Source organism: Erinaceus europaeus, chromosome 16 (assembly GCF_950295315.1).
Source record: "Erinaceus europaeus chromosome 16, mEriEur2.1, whole genome shotgun sequence".
Classification (NCBI taxonomy): Eukaryota; Metazoa; Chordata; class Mammalia; order Eulipotyphla; family Erinaceidae; genus Erinaceus; species Erinaceus europaeus.
The window spans coordinates 35,887,170-35,911,925 of NC_080177.1; the positions used below are offsets into that span (position 1 = coordinate 35,887,170).

General features: G+C 37.6%; 1 protein-coding gene across 4 annotated transcripts in view; it reads right to left on the bottom strand.

The window, feature by feature from the left end:
• KIAA0586 (KIAA0586 ortholog) overlaps positions 1-24,756 on the bottom strand; it is a 184,969-nt gene that overhangs the window by 104,251 nt on the left and 55,962 nt on the right. For all 4 annotated transcript variants that reach the window (XM_060174907.1, XM_060174909.1, XM_060174906.1 and 1 more), the window contains 7 exons: positions 22,603-22,827; positions 20,596-20,770; positions 16,578-16,772; positions 11,744-11,931; positions 8,954-9,067; positions 5,536-5,616; positions 3,045-3,238 (listed from right to left, as the gene is read on the bottom strand). In XM_060174907.1, coding sequence (XP_060030890.1) covers positions 3,045-3,238; positions 5,536-5,616; positions 8,954-9,067; positions 11,744-11,931; positions 16,578-16,772; positions 20,596-20,770; positions 22,603-22,827 — 1,172 coding nt within the window. The remainder of the gene's footprint in view (positions 1-3,044; positions 3,239-5,535; positions 5,617-8,953; positions 9,068-11,743; positions 11,932-16,577; positions 16,773-20,595; positions 20,771-22,602; positions 22,828-24,756) is intronic.

A 24,756-nucleotide genomic window follows, 5' to 3' on the forward strand; every position in this document is an offset into this window, starting at 1 on the left:
GTACTCTACTGGGTGCACCACCACCACCAAACCCTGAGAACTCATTAAATCAAATTGCAGCCTTTCAGCTTAGTTTAATGAAAAGTTTAACATAACTCCTAAATTCAAAGTAGTTTCAGATATTGATATCCAGGATATCTTGTTTTATAATACTAGGTTCCCCACTCTGGGAGCATACATCTAAAACCATACAAGATCTGGGCTAAGAGGTGGCACACGTGGGACTGGGTGGTGGCCCCACCTGGTTGAGGGCAAGTTACAATATGGAAGGACCCGGGTTTGAGACCCTAGTCCCCACCTGCTGGGTAGGGGAAAGCTTCACAAGTGGTGAAGCAGTGTTGTAGGTGACTCTCTGACTTTCCCTATCACCCCCTTCCCTCTCAATTTCTGGCTGTCTGTATAAATAAATAAAGATTAAAAAGAGAGAGAAAGGGGGTCGGGCAGTGGCGCAGTGGGTTAAGCGCATGTGGCACAAAGCACAAGGACCGGCGTAAGGATCCCAGTTCGAGCCCCAGGAACCACACCTGCAGGGGAGTCGCTTCACAGATGGTGAAGCAGGTCTGCTGGTGTCTTTCTCTACCCCCCTCTGTCTTCCCCTCCTCTCTCCATTTCTCTCTGTCCTACCTAACAATGAACAACATCAACAATGGTAATAATAATAACCACAACGAGGCTACAACAACAAGGGCAACAAAAGGGGGAAAAAAATGGCCTCCAGGAGCGGTGGATTCATGGTGCAGGTACCAAGCCCAGCAATAACCCTGGAGGAAAAAAAAAAAAGAGAGAGAGAGAAAGAGAGAGAGAGAAATGGGGAGGTAGACTGCATAAAGGTTATGCAAAGAGACTCTCATGCCTGAGGGTCTGAAGTCCCAGGTTCAATCCCCCGCACCACCATAAGCCAGAGCTAAGCTGTGCTCTGGTAAAAATAAATAAATAAATAAATAAATAAAGACGTGGCACACCCAGCTGAGTAAACATATTACCATATGTCCCACTTGCAGGGTAAAAAGCTTTTCAAGTGAAGTAAGGCTCCAGATGTCTCCCTTCCCCACCCAGTCCCCTCTCTCAACTTCTATTTGTCCTAACAAGTAAAAAGGAAAAAAAAATAAAAATAAAAAAATAAACGCTTCCAGGAGTAGCGAATTCATTGTGCAGGTACCAAGCTGTAATAATAACCCTGGTAGCAAAAGAGAAAATAAAACAATAAAACATAGATCAGAGTCAGAAATAACAACCCAGTTTCAAAGAAATTAGTATACAGACTACAGTACAGGTAGTTTTCAGATGAAAACTTATTTAAAGAGAGGAAAGTTATTTCCAAGGTTGTTTTAGGAAGGGAGAGAGGACAGGGAAACACAATAGAAAACTTTCTATACATTTGTTTGGTTACTAGCACACTAATTAAATTAAATTAATTAATTAAAAATTACTGTACAGACAACAGGTTCCATAGTAGAAAAATCAGAAATTGGGCCCGGGTGGTGGCGCACTTGGTTGAATGCATATGTTACAATGTGCAAGGACATGGGTTCTAGCCCCCAGTCCCCATCTGCAGTGGGAAAGCTTTGTGAGTGGTAAAGCAGTGCTGCAGGTATCTCTCTGTCTCTCTCCCTCTCTATCACCCATTTCCCTCTCAATTTCTGACTGTCTCTATCCAATAAATAAAGATAATAAAAAAAAATTTAAAAGAAAAATCAGAAATATATATACACGAATATAAATTTCTAATAGATATCATTATTTTTTTTAATTTATTTTTTAAAGTACTTTATTTTTTAGAGAGATGCAGAGAGAGAAAGACACAGAGACACACCAGAGCACAGCTTAGCTCTGGCTTATGGTGGTGCGGGGGACTGAACCTGGGACTTCAGACCCTCAGGCATGACAGTCTCTTTGCATAACCACTATGCTATCTATGCCCACCCTTAAAATTTATTTTTATTATTTACTTATTGCCACCAATGTTATTACTGTGGTTCAGTGCTGGCACTACAAATCCACCACTCCTATTTTGTTTTCTTTTCCCTAATTTTTTTTTTTTATTAGATAGGACAGAGAGAAATTGAGAGGGGAAAGGGAGATAGAGAGGGAGAGAGACACCTGCAGCCCTGCTTCACTGCCTGTGAAACCCTCCTGTAGGTGGGGAAACCGGTGTCAAAGCTTGGTCCCCATGCTTGCTAGTCTGTGCACTTAACAGGCTGCACCACCGCCTAGCCCCCAGGATCATCATTTTGTATCTCTGGTTAGGGACAAATACAATTAATGATTTAGCATGTTTTCAAAGTTCTTTTCTCATGCACATTTACTTTGTAAATTTTGTTTATGTCATTCATATCCTGCCTCATTTATACACCAGTATGTTATATAGCAGAAAAAGTCTTAAATATTCTTCTAGACCTAATCATGATTAACTGTTTTCAGCTGCTTACTCTGTAACTTTCACTAGTACTCGTTATAATTTCAGTTTAAAAATAGAGCTCATAAAGTTTATGCAAGGAATAAAGAAAATATTTATAAAGAAAAATACTGTAAATAGTATGAATACTGTAAATACTGTGAATAGTGCCATATTTACAGTAAGCCCGGGCATTCTGTGGCTTACTAGTAGAACCATAGTTACATTACTGGAAATAAATCACAGACTTGTTCTATTACTTAGGTTCTATCCCCCAACCCCCACCTGCAGGGGGAAAGCTTTGTGAGTGGTGAAGCAGTGCTGCAGGTGTCTCTCTGTCTCCCTCTCTATCACCCTCTTCCCTCTCGATTTCTGACTGTCTCTTACTATATCTTACTTAAATCTATTACTTAAGTATAGATGTTTTTGTCATAATAGACAGTCTAAGTACAAATATTTAAGGACAGAAACAATATCTCTAACAATTAGCTTTTTCCCCAGTCCAGAATGAAATAGTTTCCAGTGATTATAGCAACAGAAAAGTTAATAAGCTAAGAGAAACTAGAAAAAGTTCTAATCAGAGCTTAGTAATTTCCACTTATATTTGCTACTACAATTTTGCTGATACCAACACCACTTGTAGACTTACCAGTGAATTACGTTATTTTCCAATGTTTCTTTCCTCTGAATTACTTTATCCAAATTATCAGTAGTCGGCTGAAAAGCAGAAGTGAGTGGTGGAAACGGAGGACCATTATACTTTGTAGAGGCAACTTTAACACTTCTGTCAAATTCCAGAATTGGTTCAGATGATTCTGGAATTTCATCACATTTTTCCTCTTCCTAATATAATAATATAAACAAAACTATTAATATTATATTTTTGTATATGGTCAACATTTACTGAATGAGAAAGCAAAATACTTAGAAGTGTGAATTACTAGGATGGCCAAATTAATCAATAGCATTTCTAATTAGGTAATATCACATTATTCATAAAATGCATTTGTCATAGAAATCACCTTTAAAAAATTTTAATAATACTTATTTTGTGTGTGTTGTGTGTGTGTTTGTGTGTGTGTGTAATCAGAGTCTCACACAAGTATGATTTTTCACTACTTTGGATTGTTTTTTCATATATATATAGATAGAAAGAGAAAGCAACAGAGGAGCCAGGTGTGGTACACATGGCTGCACACACATGGTTGAGTGCACCTGGCTGGGCGCACGCATTACAGTGCTCAAGGATCCAGGTTCAAGTCCCTGGTCCCCACCTGCAGAGGGAAAACTTTGCAAGTGGTGAAGCAGTGTTGCAGGTATCTCTCTGCCTCTCTCTCCCTCTCTGTCACACTTTTGATTTCTGACTGTTTCTATCAAACAAAATAAAAATAATTTTTAAAAAATAAAAATAAAAAAATAAATTCACACAATACTAAAAAAAATTTTTTTTATTTAAAAAAAGGCAGCAGATAGCATTGGAACTACCCCCAGCAGCACCATAGCACCTCACAACTTGTGGAGGTGGGCAGTGGTATACCTCATTAAACAGACATGTTACAATACACATGTACCTGGGTTCAAGCTCTTGGTCCCCATCTGAAGGAGTAATGCCTCACAATTACTGAAGCAGAACTGCAGGTGTCTTTCTTCTCTCTCCCTCAATATCTTTCCCTTCCCTCTTGCTTTCTGTCTCTATCCAATAAATAAATAAACATTAATACTAATAAAAATGTTTAACTTGAACTTGGGCTAAGTACATGACACGGCACATGCCTTACCATGTGAACTATTCCTCTGGCCCTTTTCTTTCTTAAAATTCAATATTCGTGTTTGATTTATAAGGTCCACTAACTTATTTTAGTATTTTTTTGTTGGAAAGCTAATGGTTTATAGTTTGTTTTTTCCCAGGGTTATTGCTAGGGTTTTGTTCTTACATAGCTCCACTGTTCCTGGTAACCATTTTTGTATCCTTTTTCTCTCTTTTTGATAGAGTGTGACAGATGGGGGGCAGGAAAGATACAGGGAATGAGAGAAACCTGCAATACTGCCCCACTGTCATGAAGATTCCACAGGGCAGGTGGGAATCAGGGACTGAAACTAGATCCTCATCCCCAAATTCATTTTAAATAGACATGAAACAACCTAAATTTTTTGGTTATTCTTGCAGAAAATATTATATTTTCTTCTAGAAATTAATTTACTATCATAAAGTGATGCTTACAAATCTTTCTGCTTCCTCTTGCACAGCTATCATTTAGGTCTAAATATTCAGGTAGATCATCTTTTTCTTTTTTCTCTTACTTGATAGAGGGATTGATGGTTTAAGTACAGTGGTTGACACATAGGTATAATTTCCCTGTGATAAATGTCTGCAAAACACTCTCACTCCATAGGCTGATCATTTTATATATTATTTGTACCATGACATTATGATCAAAATTTATTTCTAAAAATTTTAAGCATTTTATTATGAAAATGCTATATATGTTTAAAGAGTAAAATAGTACTCATATACTAAGTCTGTTAAATAAAAAAAATAGCATGATCATATTTATCTATTCTATGAAAATACACTGTATCTGCAGCCAGGGAGGTGTCCAGTGGGTAGAGTATAGAACTTGCATGGGTGACACCCCTGGCTCAACCCCTGGCACCATACATGCCACGGCAGTCCTTTGATCTCTCTCTCCCCACCTCCTCCTTTAAATTGTGAACTTTGTAGACTATGATGCGTCAATCAGAGCAGGACCATCATTTATAACAACTTTACCTTTTTTTAATGTCTTAAAACTTATTAATGAGAGGGATAGGAGGAGAGAGAGATAGAAAAGAACCAGATATCACCCTGGTACACGTGCTTCTGGGGATAGAACTCAGGACCTCATGCTTGAGAGTCCAATGCTTTATCCACTGTGCCACCTCCCTGACCACAAAAATTTTTATCTTTCCAATGGGGATGATGATACTGGAGGAAGCTATGCACATATAGGAGAAGAGGGTATAGAGGACATCTCTGTATCTCACCCAGTCTTGCTATGTATCTAAAACTGCTCTAAAAAGAAATAATCTAAATAATCAATCAATCACATGTAAAGATACTGGTAGAAAAGTATTTTCTCATGGTTTCCAAGTTTAGTTACCTGTATAACATCAATTACTTCATCAAAGTTGGTTCCTGGAAACTTCACTTCTTCTTCATCCACTTTCACAAACTCTGGAGTCTAAGTAGCATTTTGAGAAAAAAATTGTTATGTAGGTGGGAGTATATAGCATAATGGTTATGCAAAGATACTCTCATGCCTGAGGCTCCAAAGTCCCAGGTTCAATCCCCACACCATAAGCCAGAGCTGAGCAGTGCTCTGGTTAAAAAAAAAAAAAAAAAAAAGAAAAATTTTGTTATGCTTAATTTCTTTCTGGTTTCCAGCAAGTTATCTTATTTTCACTTCTAGTATTAGCTTATGTTTATGCTACATGATCCTATTTTTAATAATCTAATACATAATTCAAAATTGACTTTAGTTAACAAAAGCAAATCGAAGCTAGTCTACAAACCATTTGCAGGAGTAATTTTACCCTATTCAGAAGATACTGAATATTATATATTAGTTTTGGGAGCTGGGTGGTGTCACACCTAGTTGAGCACACATGTTAAGCACACATGCTCAAGGACCTAGATTCAAGCCCCCAATCCCCACCTGTAGGGGGAAAGCTTTCTGAGTGGTAAAGCAGGGCTGCAAGTGTCTCTCTGTCTCTCTCCCACCCCCTTCCCTCTCGATTTCTGACTGTCTCTATCCAACAAATAAAAGATAATTTGAAAAATTAAAAATAAATATTAGTTTTGTTGTCAAAGACACTAGACACTGTCAACAACATAACTGAGGTTAATCACATTAATATATTCAAATTTTCCTTCCTCAGAGGGTGGAAGAATAATGATTTTCTATATGTGGAGATATGTATGTATACATAAATTTAAATTAATTTAGAAATACATATATAATACAACTTATTTGTAAGTCTGGCCTACAAATAACAATATAATCTAGTCACTAAAAACTGCAAAATCTCTTGAAGAGAGTGATAAGTACTTCAAAAATTATTTGTAATCATATGTTTTAATAAATCTATGATTAAAAATTACACTAAGCATAAATGTCATTTAGTATCACTTCTATTTTACTTCTATTTTTTTAGTTCTATTTTATTTTTCTGATTATGAAAATGTCAGTGTTCTCTTCAAGGACTACATTTGCTTATAATATATGAAGCCTGGAGAAATTTTCAGTACTACTGTATTGTGCAGTTAAGTAATAACTTCATTAATATGTAACAAATAGATACTAGGAAGAAATGAATAATTTTTACATTATGTTATTCTGACAATGCAACATCTCAACATATGAACTTCAATCATCATTATAAAATTAATACTTAGGGAGCTATAATTTATTTCTGATTTAAATCAAGATTCTTTTTTTATTTCCCTCCAGGGCTATTGCTGGGGCTCGGTGCCTGCACTGTGAATGCACTGCTCCTAGAGGCTATTTTTCCCCCTTTGATGCCCTTGTTGTTTATCATTATTGTTATTGTTGTTGTTACTGTCATTGTTAGACAGAACAGAGAGAAATCAAGAGAGGAGGGGAAGACAGAGAGGGGGAGAGAAAGATACCTGCAGAAATGCTTCACCACTTGTGAAGCAACCTCCCTGCAGGAGGGCAGCCGGGGGCTCGAACTAGGATCCTTACTCTGGTTCTTGCACTTAGCACCCCCTGCACTTAACCCACTGCGCTACTGCCTGGTCCCTGATTTTTAAACTATCACTCTCTTTTACATATGAAAGAAGGTCATTGGGGAAACAAGAAATGGGCTACTTCAATAGGTCTCCTAAATCAAGATTCTTAATCAGTGGCTGGGGAGTTGGCTCAATGCTAAAGAAGCTCCTTTCCACAAGTGAAGCCCTGGCTTCAAACCCTGGCACTACATGAGAGGGCAGCAAAGACAAGGCAAATGGAACATCAGTGCTTTGGTGTGTCTGTCTTTCTCTCTCCATAAATAATGGGGTGGACGTTGGACTACAGAAATGGTCTAGTGGTGGGAGATGGGGCATGCACACATGAGGCCCTGAGCTCATTCCCCAGCACTGCATTAAAAAAACAAAAAAAAAGACAACAATGAGACACCACTTCACTCCTGTGAGAATGTCATACATCAGAAAAGGGAGCAGCAACAAATGCTGAGAGGTTGTGCAGTCAAAGAAACCCTCCTGCACTGCTGATGGGAATGTCAATTGGTCCAGCCCCTGTGGAGAACAGTCTGGAGAACTCTCAGAAGGGTAGAAGTAGACCTAGCCTATGACCCTGCAATTCCTCTCCTGGGGATATATCCTAAGTTGCCCAAAACACCCATCCAAAAAGTTTTGTGTATATCGAGATTCATAGCAGCACAATCTATAATAGCCAAAAACCTGAAAGCAACCCAGGTGTCCAACAACAGATGAGTGGCTAAGTTGTGGTATATATACACAATGGAATACTACTCAGCTGTTAAAAATGGTGAATTCACCTTCTTCAACTCATCTTGGATAGAACTTGAAGGAATAATGTTAAGTGAGATAAGTCAGAAAGAAAAGGATAAATATGGAATGATCTCATTCATAGACATAAGTTGAAAAACAAGAACAGAAGGGAAAACACAAAGCAGAATTTGGACTAGAATTGTTGTATTACACCAAAGTAAAGGACTCGGGGGGTGGGGGCGCTCAGGTCCTGGAACATGATGACAGAGAGAACCCAGTGGGAGTTGAAATGTTATGTGGAAAACTGAGAAATGTTAAGCATGTATTTTAAACTATCGTGTATTTTATTATCAATGAAAACCATTAACCCCCAATAAAGAAATTAAAGTAATAAAAAAATAGATAGATAGATAGATAGATAGATAGATAGATAGATAGATAGATAATAGTCAAACCATATCTGTGATCTTGGAAGACTGCAGTTTCCAATGGAGGGAATGAGGACACGGAACACTGATGGTGGGAATGGTGTAGAACTGAACCCCTGTTATCTTGTGATTTTGTAAACAAATATTAAATCACTAATAAAACAATTTTTAGTGGGAAAAAAGTTAATCAAAGGAAAAGTCATCTTTATATAAGAACCTCAAGCCTAAATTTTCAGAACACTAAATTATAAATCATCATCACTTTTACATTTATAAATGTTAGGAACTTAAATAAACTGTATTTTAAAGAAAGTCTTATTTATTAATGAGAAAAAGGAGAAGAGAGAGGGAGAGAGAACCAGAACATTATTCAGGCACAGGTGGTGCTAGGGATCAAACTTGAAAGTTCAGTGCTTTAAAATCCACTGCCACATCTGGGCTGCTAAATATAACTTCATTTCAAGTTCAGAAAACACTGTATATTTACTTTCAATCTTTTCCCTGAAAGCTAAATTATCATAATAACTATAATTATTATAGAAAACTTTTCATGGAATAACAATCAGTCTATATTCAGACATTACTCAAAACTTAATGATAAAATTCTGAACATACCTGTATCCAGGCTTTCAGAGGAGGAGAAGGAGATGCTTCTTTGGAACTGGGTAGAGATGGACTCACAACAGCACTACCATTTGAAATGCTGTCAATATCTACATTGGGTAATACCTAAAGCAGAACATAACTCAACTTTCAGTTCATTTTGACTCAAATATTTGTAGGTAGTTAGAGGGGTAATATAATTCAATGACTAACTTTTTTTAATTTTAAAAGCATATCTTGTGTGGAGTTGTACCCCTCCTACCCTATGGTTTTGTTAATTTTTCCTTTCTTAAATAACAAATAAATTTTAAAAAAGAAATGTATTCTGATCTTTAACTGTTATTTGTACTTTAACATTTATTTTCTTGATGTATATTTTACTTAAAAACATCTTTGATCTATCTCATTCCTTTGTGATGTAATGCAAAAATTTATCAATAAATACTCTGGGGAAGCCTGGGCTTACACTTGGTACTGCCCTAGCTTGGGTACCTTGTGAGTGTTTTTCTAGATCTATTCAGATCATGGGCTTATGAGTGAAGTGAATTTCTCAGAACCCTGGCAAAGGTTCTCCACCTGCTTATCAGCCATAGGAATATATGTTGCAGTTTAACTGAAATAGTCCATGCATTTTTGAGATTGCCTGATACACCTATGACTCCAAAGTAATGATTACCTGTGCCTCTTTTTATTCAGATAAGATGCTAAGATTATTGTCCCCTACTTATGAGGAAATGCATAATCAAAATTTTCCAAGGCCACTTTAATTTGCCTTCTACACATCCTGCTAAGAGACTCTGTGATTATTCCTTTTCTCACATCCACCTCAAATGCCCTCATTTTGAAGTCTACAACTCACTAGTACATATTGGAACACCAATTCTCTGGCATGGGTGCACATGTTTTACTGATTTCTCATTCTTCTTTTAACCTTTCGCCATCCTTTCCTACATCTCCCTTATTTTTACTTCCACTGGATTTCTATGACAGTGTGTTATTGTAGTGCTTGTATTGCTACCATACAATTTATTTTGGTTACACATGAGTTTTCATTGTTCTTTGTTTACATCACCCTAAATCAGTTTGTAAGTCTCTCAACAAAGTAAACTACTACACTTTAATCCCATTTCTTTGTTTTTACATCCTTATAGAGTATTTGTTATTATGTAAACTGAAACTATGAAATAAAAAGTATTAGAAGAACAAAAAAAAATGGAAAAGACACAAAATCTTGCTAAAAATATTGACTATCATTATTGACTATCTTTTTTTTCTATCCACTTATGCACTGCTAAAAATAAGTCTGCACTCCTAATATTTAACTTTAATTATATCATAAATAACTTATCCAGGTGGTGGAGTACCTGGTTGAGCACACATGTCACAATGTACAAGAAGCCAGGTTCGAGCTCCTGGTCCCCAATTTCAGGGGAAAAGCTTTGCAAGTGGTGAAGCAGTGTTGCAGGTGTCTCTCTGTCTCTCTCCCTCTTTACCACCCCCTTCCCTCTCAATTTCTGGCTTTCTCTATGCAATAAATAAATAAAGATAATGATAAAAAAATGTATCCAACTCTTATATATACCTTATAATTATATTTTAAATTACTATATATCTCAACAAATATACATTCCTTATTTGCATTTTCCTTTAGTGAGCATTTAGGATATTTCTAAATTTTCTACTACTTTATATGGTACTATAAAAAAAATTTCCTATCTATATGGGCATGTATGTTTAGCCTTCACATTAATTCTTGCCATTCATTCAAGTCTTCTTATATATGTTTGGTTAAAGTTTTAAGTATTATTTATATATATGCAGCACACATTATTTTTTCTTATTTTTTTTAAAGATTTTATTTATTTATTAATGAGAAAGATAGGAGGAGAGAGAAAGAACCAGACATCACTCTGGCACATGTGCTGCCAGGAATCAAACTCATGACCTCATGCTTGAGAGTCCAAAGCTTTATCACTGCACCACCTCCCAGACCACTTTTCTTAATTATTATAGATAACTCAGTTCTTCTTCCCTTTGGCACAGCATCAAGTCATTGGATCTGAGTCACTGCCTTAGAAAAAGCACCATATCAAGGGTGGGGGCAGATAGCTTAATGGTCATACAAAGAGACTCTCAGGTCTGAGGCTCCAAAGTCAGAAGTTCAATCCCCCAAGCCACCATAAGCCAAACTTGAGTGGTGCTCTGGTGTGTGTGTGTGTGTGTGTATATATATATATATAACATGTAATTCAGAGCAAAAATAAAGACATATTCGTATCATAGTTTTTTTTGTAAATGACAAATGAAGGACCCAGGGAGGTGACCAGCTGATAGAGCATGTGCCTCACATGCAAAAGACCCTGAGTTCAGTACTAGGCACCACAGGAGAGAGTAAGACATAAAGAACAAATGAGACCCTATGGATAGCACAGTAGTGATACTTTGGTCTCTTATCTCCTTCCTTTGCTCACAGACACATTTTAAAAAGCAAAATAAAAGTAAGGCTTTCATGAAGCAATGTAGCAAATTTTAAGTATTAAGATATCAAGTACTAAACATAAACTTTATTTCCACTATTCCTTTTGTTTTTTTACTGTCCACTTATACATTGCTAAAAGAGGCAAGTCTTCACTCCTAATATTTCACTTTAATTATGTCATAACCTGTCAGACTTTTATATAGATTTCATAATCATATTTAAAATTGATATATATATTGACAAATATACATTCCTTAATTATTTGTATTAAACCTTAATCAAAAATTTCTCTTAAGGTTTTCTGTTTATGAAGCCTGGCATACCTGTATCGTGAGCTGAGGAGGATCCTTTTTTTCTGACTTCATTTCTACAACTGCTATGTTAGGCTTCTTTACTCCACTTTCTACTTTTCGAGGTGGTGGCGGGATGGAAGTAGTCACTGTTATCGGATGTGATCTGTTTACATTTACTACAGCAGGTGGCATGGACTCACTATTACTTTGAGTTTGTCCTAAGAAGTCAGGGGGGTAAGAGGGGTGGGGAAATGAATCAACCATTTCAGAAATATAAAGGAAAATCTAACAGACATCTTAAATCTTTACAGCTGATGTGTCATAATAAAAGCAGTCACCTTCGCCTCTAACATCAATACTATCCACATACTCAGAATATCATCCTTTTAGCAGCACCTAATATCTATGAGGCACTAGCACATACTGAGCTCTCTACATCAATATCTAATTTAATCCGCAACAGAAGTCCGTATTTTAAACATTAGCCACATTTTATAGTTGAGGAAACAAGTTTAGGACAATTTTTCCAAAGTCATATTGAATTTTTCTTCTCTTTAAAAATAATTTTATTGGGGTAATAATGGCTTACAGCACAGTTGTTGACACACAGACAAAGCCAGGGATGAAGTGAATTGCATTATATTACACTCTCTCTCCTCATATAGCAACAAAAGAGTAAATTTCTATACAGAAATAAGACAACAGTAAGGACTGGGTATGAGGCCCCACACCTATGGACATCTAATCTTTGACAAAGGTGCCCAGACTATTAAATGGGGAAACCAGAGTCTCTTCAACAAATGGTGTTGGAAACAATGGGTTGAAACATGCAGAAGAATGAAACTGAACCACTGTATTTCACCAAATACAAAAGTAAATTCCAAGTGGATCAAGGACTTGGATGTTAGACCACAAACTATCAGATACTTAGAAGAAAATATTGGCAGAAATCTTTTCCGAATAAATTTTAAAGACATCTTCAATGAAACAAATCCAATTACAAAGAAGACTAAGGCAAGTATAAACCTATGGGACTACATCAAATTAAAAAGCTTCTTCATAGCAAAAGAAACCACTACCCAAACCAAGAGACCCCTCACAGAATGGGAGAAGATCTTTACATGCCATACATCAGATAACAGTTTAATAACCAACACATATAAAGAGCTTGCCAAACTCAACAACAAGACAACAAATAACCCCATCCAAAAATGGGGGGAGGACTTGGACAGAATATTCAACACAGAAGAGATCCATAAGGCTGAGAAACACATGAAAAAATGCTCCAAGTCTCTGATTGTCAGAGAAATGCAAATAAAGACAACAAGAAGATACCACTTCACTCCTGTGAGAATGTCATACATCAGAAAAGGTAACAGCAGCAAATGCTGGAGAGGGTGTGGGATCAAAGGAACCCTCCTACATTGCTGGTGGGAATGTAAATTGGTCCATCCTCTGTGGAGAACAGTCTAGAGAACTCTCAGTAGGCTAGCAATGGACCTACCCTATGATCCTGCAATTCCTCTCCTGTGGATATATCCTAAGGAACCCAACATATCCATCCAAAAAGATCTGTGTACACATATGTTCTTCGCAGCACAATTTGTAATAGCCAAAAACTGGAAGCAACCCAGGTGTCCAACAACAGATGAGTGGCTGAACAAGTTGTGGTATATATACACAATGGAATACTACTCAGCTGTAAAAAGTGGTGACTTCACCATTTTCAGCCAATCTTGGATGGACCTTGAAAAATTCATGTTAAGTGAAATAAGTCAGCAACAGAAGGATGAATATGGGATGATATCACTCTCAGGCAGAAGTTGAAAAACAAGATTAGAAAAGAAAACACAAGTAGAACCTGAAATGGAATTGGCATATCTCACCAAAGTAAAAGACTCTGGGGTGAGTGGGTGGGGAGGATATAGGTCCATGAAGGATAATAGAGGACCTAGTGGGGGTTGTATTGTTATATGGGAAACTGGGGAATGTTATGCATGTACAAACTATTGTATTTACTGTTGAATGTAAAACATTAATTCCCCAATAAAGAAATTAAAAAAAAAAATAGGGACCAGGTGGTGGCACACCAGGTTGAGCGCACATTACAGTGCGCGAGGACCTGGGTTCGAGACCCCGGTCCCCACCTGCAGGGGGAAAGCTTCATAGTGGTGAAGCAGTACTGCAGGTCTCTCTCTGTCTCCTTCTCTATCTCCTCTTCCTCTCAATTTCTGGCTGTCTCTATTAAATAAATAAAAATTAAAATATTAAAATAAATAAATTATAAAAAAGAAAATAAGACAACAATAAAACATTAATGTTTGACTAACAATAAATCGTATGTAGACTCACTAGTCAGTATAGTTGTCAAAAAATTCTTAAGTTTTCCCTTCAAATATCTTTTAAGACTTGTGCATAAACCATATGTGAGTCTGGCTCCCATCATATTGAAGGAAGCTTTGGTGCTGTATGATATCTCTCTCTGTTTCTCTGTATCTAACTGAAAAAGTCAGCCCACAGCAATGAAGCCTTAGCCATGACTGACAGACAGACAGACAGACAGACAGACAGAAAAGTTAACAGTACTGCCAGTGTATGTTAAAAACACATACTTTAAAAAAAAGTTTTTTCAGCTGGAGAAATGGCTCAACTGGTTAAGCTCATAAGCTTGAGGCTTCCAGTTCAGTCCCCTACACCACATGTATCAGAGTGTGCTCTGGCTTCTTTCTCTCCACTCTGTCTCATGTGAAATTATCTCTCATATATAATCAATAAAGTAAGTCTTTATTTAAAAACAAAAGTCAAGTTCTTGCCTTCTATCTAGTTATCTTGCTTCAAAAAAAATTCTCCATGGCTTTTTCTTCATCTATAAAACTGATACATTATCACAGGCTTTTTAAGGTGAGTAAATAAATATGACATACCAGAGGTTACAGAGGTTCCTGTGCTAACTATAAATATATAAGAGCCCTGGGTCAATTGAGGGGGTAAACAGTTAATTTTATACATTTTCTTCAAGACAGGGAGCTACTCTCTGCCCTAATCCAACTTTCCAGCCCTATCTCAACTCTAACACTATCTTCTCAGACAATATTTTCATCCACCTCTATATTAGCTATAAACTCAAGAAAAAACTACAAAAGTCATAGGAATCTAAGAACATACCTAAATGAGACTTCTCAATTCTTTCCCACCTAAAATCCCTATTCTCATCTGCTCTATTCCTACTTTTTAGTTCCTGTTTGTTAATTATTCTGTTCTACTTTATATCTTACTGCCACCAAGTTGCAGTTGCTATAAAGTTAGGATTCCATCCTAACTTCCCTGGGCAGATGACCTCACCAATATATCCTGGAACCTCTCCTCTCCAGAGCCCTACCCCAATAGGGAAAGACAGAAACAAGCTGGGAGTATGAATCAACCTACCAATGCCTATGTTCAGTGGAGAAGCAATTATAGAAGCCAGACCTTTCACCTTATGCACCTCCAAAAAATTTTGGTCCACACTCCCAGTGGGGGAGAAATGATAGGAGAAAATGACTACAGGCCTCTGAAGAATAACTCCATCAGGACCCAGAGAAAGAAGAGGAAAAGAGGCAGGATATTCGGAAGTAGTAATAGGTGTAGGTGCGACTTGGAATGGAAGAGAATATGGGAAAAATGGGCATTATATATATATATATATATATATATATATATATGGAGAGAGAGAGACAGAGTTATAGAAATGATAGTCAATCCCTATCTGTATCCTTGGGAGAACTGCTGTAGCTTCCAATTGAAGGGATGGGGATACATAATTCTGGTTGTGGGAAGAGTGCAGAATTATACCCCTTTTATCTTACAATTTTGTAAATCAGTATTAAGTCACTAATAAAATTTTTTAAATAGTTGATATATGAAGTGTATATAATTTTACATGCGCAGTGTTAACTATTAAAATAGTAAATGGCATGTTTGAGGAGACATTGGCTATCAAGTTGACATGCCATATCAAAAATGTTAAGGGGCCAGGAGGTGGTGCACCTGGTTGAATGCACAAGTTACAATGCTCAAGAACCTGGTTTCAAGCCCCTGGTCCCTACCTGCAGGGGAAACTTCACAAGTGGTGAAGCAGTATTGCTCTCTATATCCCCCTTCCTCTTGATTTCTGGCTGTCTCTATCAAATAAAAAATGTTTAATTCTCTCATGCTGAAAATATCCATTTATATTGTAGGAAAAGAGAAAAAGGCTGGGGGTTTGGATCAGCCTGTCCGAAATGCATAATAAGCACTTACCCCAAGATATATGACATTTGCAGTCTAACTTTCTTGAATTCTTTTAAAAAGATTTTATTATCTCTAATTATGTATTGGATAGAAACAGCCAGAAATCAAGAGGGTAAGAGGAGAGGAAGATGAATGAGGGACACCTCATACTGCTTCACCACTCACAAAGCTTTGCCCCTATGGGTGAGGACCAGGGGCTCAAACCCAGGTCCTTACACATTGTAACATATGCGCTCAACCATCCAGCCCCTCTTGAATTCTTTAATTATTATGAATGTCTATAACATATCTAAATATAGTTTTATATAATTTTACATGTAGGAATATCATGTAAAATACCAAAGAAATACTTCCTATGAGTGAAAATATAGCAGGAAAAAAAAAAGAAAATATAGCAGGGACATCTCATTTCAGATATTATCATTACACAAAAATGTGAAATTATCATTATACATTCTGAAGAACTACCTATAAATATTAGCAACACATTTAAGGTAAAGATAGGTGGAAATTATATTAATATCATTTTCCAAGTTATGGTAGTAATGATAAGAATTTTAAAATGTCCCCATATCCTGTGTTAGGTCTTACTTACCTAATAGAATTGCCATTGGGATTAGCTGGCCTTCCAATGTACCTGAAAGAGTAGGCATTTCTCTGCTTGGGCTGAACATATACTGTTGTTCACCAGAAGGCAGCATAGTAACAGAACGTTGCAGTTTAGAATCAGACTTCTTGGATTTTGTTGCATAAAAGTCAGTTTGTGTTCTTATTGACTTTACCTTAGTACCTACAATAATCATTAATGGCAGAAGTTTCATAATATTGTTTCAACATCTGCTATTCAACTGCCTAGAAATACAGTAATTGCCTTCAAAGAAAAATAACATTTTAATATTAATGTTGAATAACACCAAAATAGAAGTAATATATAAACCAGGGGTGGCAATCCCCCCCCAAAATGGCCAGATGGTAAGTAACTTGGAAAGTAAGACCATGTAATCTCAGTTGTATAATTTTTTAAAAATTACCATCAGGGTTGGTGGGAATTGTGCTGAATTGGCCCCTCTTTTCCTATTGTCTTCTTGGTCATTATTAAATCAATAAATAGAAAGTTTTAAAATTATCACCAGGGTTATCGCTGCCACCACTCCTGCAACCATTTTTCCTTACTTTATTTGACAGGCTACAGAGAAACTGAGAGGGAAAGTGGTATGGAGAGATGCCGGGTGGCTAGCTTCGTGGGCAGGAGAGAGACGACCAAGGGACTCATGGCTGAGCTGGATGCAGTTCAATCTTTATTGACAAGCGGGGATGCAGTTCAACAATCTAAACTCTATTCATTAGAAAATCCTGTCCTTTTATATCTCCTGAGGCAGAAGTGTCAGGAAGAGGAAGTACATAGGATAGGGGGTGGGGAGAAGGAAAAAGTGGGGATTAAACCAATGAAAACAATGAATATGTAAATAAACCACAATGTCAAGCAATGCAACAGAAGGGGTCTTAGAAGCAGAATTTAGAAGCAGACCAAAAGAGAGAGAAAGAGACACCTGAAGCACTGTCTCAGCGCCTGTGATCATGGTAACATCTTTTTTTTCTTCAAGATTTTATTTTTTTTTTTACTTTCTTATTTTCCCTTGTCTTTTTATGTTGTTATTATTGCTGTTATTGATGTCATCGTTGTTAGGGCAGAGAGAAATGGAGAGAAGAGGGGAAGACAGAGAGGGAGAGAGACAGATAGACACCTGCACACTGCTTCACTGCCTGTGATGGGACTCCCCTGCAGGTGGAGAGCCAGGGCTTGAACCGGCATCTTTATGCCAGTCCTTGTGCTTCACGCCACATGCGCTTAACCCGCTGTGCTACCACCTGACTCCAAAGATTTTATTTTTATTATCTTTATCTATGTATTGGATAAAGACAGCCAGAAATGGAGAGGAAGGAGATAGAGAGGGAAAGCGATAGAGAGAAACCTGCAGCACTGCTTCACCACTGGTAAAGCTTCCCCCCTTCAAGTGGGAAGTGGGGCTTGAACCCAGGTTCTTGCACACTGTAACATGTGTGCTCAACCAGGTGCATCACATTTTAATCCTGCTAGCATGAAAGTAATCACAGACAATACATAAATAAATATGCATAGCTATGAGTCAACAAAACTTTATATGGGGTTGGGCAGTAGCATACCTGGGTAAGGCACACATAGTGCCATGTAAAAGGACCCAGGTTCAAGCTCCCAGAGCCTTACCTGTGGTGGAGGAAGAGAAAGTTTCTCACGCAGTGAAGCAGTGCTGCAGATATCTTTCTTCCTAGTTCCTTTTTTTTTTCCTGTTTTTTTAAATATTTATTTATTCCCTTTTGTTGCCCTTGTTTTACTGTTGTAGCTATTGATGTCATCGTTGTTAGATAGGACAGAGAAAAATGTAGAAAGGAGGGGAAGACAGAGAGGGGGAGAGAAAGAGAGACACCTACAGACCTGCTTCACTGCCTGTGAAGTGACTCCCTTTCAGGTGGGGAGCCGGGGGCTCGAACCAGCATCCTTATGCCGGTCCTTGCACTTTGCACCACCTGCGCTTAACCCAATGCACTACCTCCTGACTCCCATTCTGTCTTTTTTTTATTATCAGATTGTTTATTTATTGGATAGAGACAGAGAAATAGAGAAAGGGGAGCTAGAGAAGAGAAACACCTGCAGCATTTTTCCATCGCTCATGAAGCTTCTCCCCTATAGGTGGGGACCAGGGCTTGAAACCAGGTCCTTGTGCACTGTAACATGTGCACTCAACTGGTGTGCCACTATCTTGCCCTCCTATTTATGTCTTTATCAGAAAAGCAAATGGACAGGGGAAGTCACTGGGAATAATGGAGTTGTCATGCAGGCACTGACTTCTAGTGATTACACTGATCATGAAAAGAAAAAGCAAGTAGCTGACCTTGAGATCCTGGTTTCTCAAACCCTGAATAGTCGGGGTCTCCAGTTTGTACAACTACTACATTGTAATAAATACTATGAAAAAGACAAAACTTGAATTAAAGACACAAAGGGCTTTCCAAACAGTATCAGTTTTTTTATTTGTTTGTTTTTTGTTTTGCTTTGTTTTTACCAGAGCACTGCTCAGCTCTGGCTTATGGTAGTGCGGGGGATTGAACCTGGGACTTTGGAGCCTCAGCCATGAGAATCTGTCCAAACAGTCCAAATCTGTAAATGCAAACATTTCAATGGTTCTCTCAAGAGCTAACATCAAGAATGGAGATCTGGGGATCGGGTGGTAGTACTACCAGTTAAGCCCATATGGCGCAAAGCACAAGGACTGGCTCAGGAATCCCATTCGAGCCCCCCCCCCATTCCCCATCTGCAGGGGGGTCGCTTCACAGGCTGTGAAGCAGGTTTGCAGGTGTCTACCTTTTTCTCCCCGTCTTCCTGTTCTCTCTCAATTTCTCTCTGTCCTACCCAACAACGATGACAGCATGTTTCAATCCCCAGCACTGCATGTACTGGAGTGGTACTGTGGCTTCTTTCTCTCATGTAAAAGTCTGTGTCTCACAAGTCGGGCAGTAGCACAGCAGGGTAAGCACAAGTGGCGCCAAGCGCAAGGACCAGTGTAAGGATCCCAGTTCGAGCCCCCGGCTCCCCATCTGCAAGGGAGTCATTTCACAGGCAGTGAAGCAGATTTGCAGGTGTCTTTCTCTCCCCCTCTCTGTCTTCCTCTTCTCTCTCCATTTCTCGCTGTCCTATCTAACAATTACGGCATCAACAACAACAATAATAACTACAACAACAATGAAAAACAAGAGCAACAAAAGTGAAAATATAAAAAAATTTAAAAAACTTCTGTGTATCATAAAATTTAAAAATAAACCTTTAAAAAAAACCCTGCAATACTACTTTTATGATAATATACAGCATATGACTGATCTATCTATTTTTAAAATATTTTTAAATATTTATTTATTCCCTTTTGTTGTCCTTGTTTTATTGTTGTAGTCATTATTATTGTTATTGCTGTTGTCGTTGTTGGATAGGACAGAGAGAAATCAAGAAAGGAGGGGAATAAAGAGAGGAGGAGAGAAAGACACCTACAGACCTGCTTTCACCACTTGTGAAGTGACCCTCCTGCAGGTGGGGAGCCGGGGGCTCAAACCAGAATTCTTACGCAGTTCCTTTCGCTTTGCGCCACCTGTGCTTAACCCGCTGTGCTACCCCCCCCCACACCTATTCTTAAAGCACATAATGGGCCAAGGTCTTCAAGAAATTGTCTTTCCCTAGATAATAATTAAAATTGTTCAAGACTCATCATCTCATAAATGCAAATTTTAATCATGTTTTATATGAAGATACTATTCATTCTGTATCTCCCAATTTATTAATACCTTGTGCCCTAAATAGGAACAAATAGGGTCTGGGGTTAGGGTTAGGGTTAGGGGTTAGGGTTAGGGTTAGGGTTAGGGTTAGGGTTAGGGTTAGGGTAGGGTTAGGCACATTTTTCCTACTCTAGATAATGAATTATCTGTTCGTACAAAGCATTATATAATTTGAATTGTATTTATTACAGAAAAAGCAGCAAATGTTAAACTTTACATATTAAAATGATACCATAAAAAATGAGGATACTCACCTTTAACTCTTTCTATTAGTTTTGGTCTCAGTGGTTTGGCTTTAGGAGATGGAGAATTAAATCTAAGATATGGTCCCTTTTTTAGAGTACTACGGTGAGCCTGATAAATTGGTTTTCCATAAATCTGTAACATATAGTCCTCATCTTGTATCACTGAGGTTGCTTTAAAAAATGCCTGTGTGGGGAAAGGGATTTGGTATAATGGTTATGTAAACAGATTCTCATGGTTAAAAAATCCCTGTGTGGGCAATGGGAATGGTATAATGGTTATGTAAACAGATTCTCATGCCTGAGGCTCCAAGGTCCCAGGTTTAATCCCCCTGCACCACCATAAACCTGAGCTGCATTGAGCACTGGTAAAAAAAAAAAAAAAAAAAAAAACAGGTCAGAAATGTCCTCTATTTTACATGGTTCTTAAATTCTGGGAATAGTTTCCAAATTAAAAAAAAAAATCTTAGTTTTATATAATGTTCTTTAAATCACAAAAATTATGAAAATCATCCCTCAAAAGCATGAAAGCTAAATACATAAGTCATTCACCCATGGAATTTGAAGGTTTTTATACTACTAAGTATATATTATTTTAATTTTTAAAAGTATTTATTTATTAATGAGAAAGATAGGAGGAGAAAGAGAGAGACAGAGACATAGAGAAAGAATCAAACATCACTACATGTACGTGTGCTGCTGGGGATTGAACTCTGGACCTCATCTTTGAGAATCCAATGCTTTATTCTCTGCACCACCTCCTAGACCACTACTAAGTATATTTTAAGCACCACAAAGTAACATTACAACATAGTTTACATGCTTATTATATTCTAGTATACTAAAATAAGTTTTAAATTATTTTCTACATTTCTTTAATCATAGTCTAAATGCTACAGTGAAGTAGGATTTATTAGTTGTATTTATATAGCTACTAAATGATAAACATTGAATTGGATCCTTTCTAAGTCTATTCGTGTTTGACAATAAGAGAGTTATTTATAGCTTAAAACAGATAAAAGCATTCTCTCAAAATCATCTAGTAAGATACCTCACTATCACTGGACACTAAAAATTTGCTAACAATGAAAAAGAAACCACACATACACAGATGAAATAAAACCGAATACCATGGACAAGAGAGTGTAATATTTTACTAGATGCTCTCTATATATGCTAAAACTAAAATACTGTGATTCTGGGTGAGGGAGATATAACATAATAGTTATGCAAAAAGACCTTCTAGCTTGAAGATCCAAAGTCCCAGGTTCAATCCCCTACACTTTCATATGCCAGAGCAGAGCAGTGCTCTGTAAAATAAATAAATAAACCAACTGTGATTCTAAGTAAAAGATCTCATAAGAAAGGAACTATGCACCTTCAACCTTCTGCATCCCACAAGGACCTTGGGTCCATACTCCCAGAGGGTTAAAGAATAGGAAAGCTATCAGGGGAGGGGATGGGACACAGAGTTCTAGTGGTGGGAACTGTGCAAAGCTGTACCCCTCTTATCCTTTGGTTTTGTCAATGTTTCCTTTTTATGGACCTTGAGAGCTTATTTGGAGGTTCTAGCAGGGGAGCGCAGCTACTCGTATACCCTCAACCGAACACCGGTCCGTCTCTATTCAGGGACGGCCATCCTCTTCAACCTAGCACACAGCTTCAGGAGGGACACACATGGAGCGGTGAGGGAGGAAGGGGACTCCCGCCTAGCCAGCCAGATCAGCCGAGAATCAACCCTGGTGATCAATGGGGTGACAGATGTCGCAGCCAGATTGCCCTCACATCCAGTGCTTCCTTTTTATAAATAATTTTTTTTAAAAAAGGAACTATGTATATTATGCAGTGATTTATATATTATGGACACCAAAAATCAGAAATATCAGTAATTTAAATACATTTACATGTAAATATCCTCATTTTAAAAGCATTTTCATATTCACTTAATTATTCACATTTTAAAGAAAATGACCAGTTATAATGCAACATTCATGTCAAAAAACCAAAATAAACTCTTACTTCTTTTCTTTCTTTCTGTAAGTTTGAAGTAGATATGCCTCTTGTAGGTAGATTTCTAAAATGTTCTTCTTTTTGTTTTTGAGAATATCTTCTTGGAATTATTGAATTATTTACCGTTTTGTCTTGCATGTTGATTTTGGTGTTTTTATTCATATTCTGAGCTTTCTTTGTCCTTTGATTCTTATGATCTAATCTCTTTTGTTCATCTTTTCTTGCCAGCTCATCCTTAATGAAATCAAAATTTAAATTAAAGTCTAAGTGGTATGCTTTCACAGCAAAAACATTAGAATTTATTTCCTGCCACTGTAGAACTAAAGCTTAGCAGTTTTAAATGCTTTATAAATAAATGATATTGCCTTACTTCTAAAGAAAAAAATATTTAGAATAAATATAAACCTAAAACACTAGTACCTCAAACAAAAAAAAGAAGAAATACTACATGAAATACAGTACTGAAGGGCATTTTTTTCATTATAAAATCTACGCTTTTTGATGCTTGAAGCATAAGAATGTAGTAGCTGTTAAAATATCATTAAGTCTAGGAGTTGGGCGTTAGCACAGCAGGTTAAGCACACGTGGCGCCGAAGTGCAAGGACTGGAGTGATAATCCCAGTTCGAGCCCCCGGCTCCCCACCTGCAGGGGAGTCTCTTCACAAGCAGTGAAGCAGGTCTGCAAGTGTCTGTCTTTCTCTCACCCTCTGTCTTCCCCTCCTCTCTCCATTTCTCTCTGTCCCATATAACAACGACATCAATAACCACAACAACAACAACAAAAAATCATTAAGTTCAAAATAGCAATTTTGTGACAAAATTTTGAAACAAAAAACTATTAATCATAATTATCTGAAGGTTACACTCGTTAAACAGTTTATATGGAATTCATAATAATTAAGTAACAAATATTGCTAGTTATCTACAGAACCAGATCTAAACTCCAAGTCTTACTTTAACTTCCTTTCTGGTGCACCACAAAATAACTAAAACAAATTCTTCATAAGCATACTAGAGATACTCTATTTTTTAATTAATTTATTTATTTATTCCCTTTTGATGTCCTTGTTTTTTTATTGTTGTAATTATTATTGATGTCATCCTTGTTGGATAGGACAGACAGAAATGGAATGAGGAGGGGAAGACAGAGAGCGGAAGAGAAAGATAAACACCTACAGACCTGCTTCATTGCTTGTGAAGTGAACCCCCTTCAAGTGGGGACCAGGGGCTTGAACCCAGGTCCTTGTGCATTGTAATGTGTGTGCTTAACCAGGTGTACCACCGTCTGGCCCTCTAGAGATACTTTTTTAATTAACTTATTGCCACCAGGGTTATTCTTGAGGGTCATTGCCTGCATGATGAATCTACTACTGCTGTCAGTAGCTATCTTTTCATACTTCCTCCCTCTTTGCCCTTCCTTCCATTTCTTTCTTCCCTCCTTTTTTGAGAGACTGTAAAAACTGAGAGGGAGGGAGGTAGAAGAGAAAGTACTGCTTGGGCAGCGGTAGATAACATGATGGTTATGCAAACAGATTCAACTCTATGGTTGAAAGTCCATAGTCCCAGGTTCAGTCCCCCACACCACCATAAACCAGAGCTGAGCATAGGATTCTCTAACTCCTTTCTAGGTGGTTCACTTCCCAACAAAGTCTCAAAACCTAAATGTAGACCAGGACCCATGAGATAAGGCATATGTTCACATGTATCCATAAATTAGGGCAAAATATATACCTGAAAGCAAAAGTATACAATAGTCTGTAGTGAGTCAGTATAAAGTTCATAATGAAATAGTGTCTACTTAAACTTAAGATATCCTCCTCACCTATTTCATTTAATACTTCCCTCAGTCACTCCCAAGCTATCCTTATTAAAATAAGGACTGCAAAAGCTGCATAAGGGCAAGAGAGTGGCATACTTTAACCATGACTCTTTAGTCACTATCACGCCACCCCATTAGCTGGGGCCCTATTCGGGAAGGCCTGAGATTCCCAAACTGACATGATGGGCCTAGACCTCGAATAAGTCCCTCTCTCCACTATTACCGGTCATCTATATCAGGAACAACAAAACAGACCCCCTTTATGGGCCCCCATAGGGCCTTGCCCTCAACTTGGATCAACAATAGACAATGTTCCATCCTCCAAAGGGAGGATGGACAACATA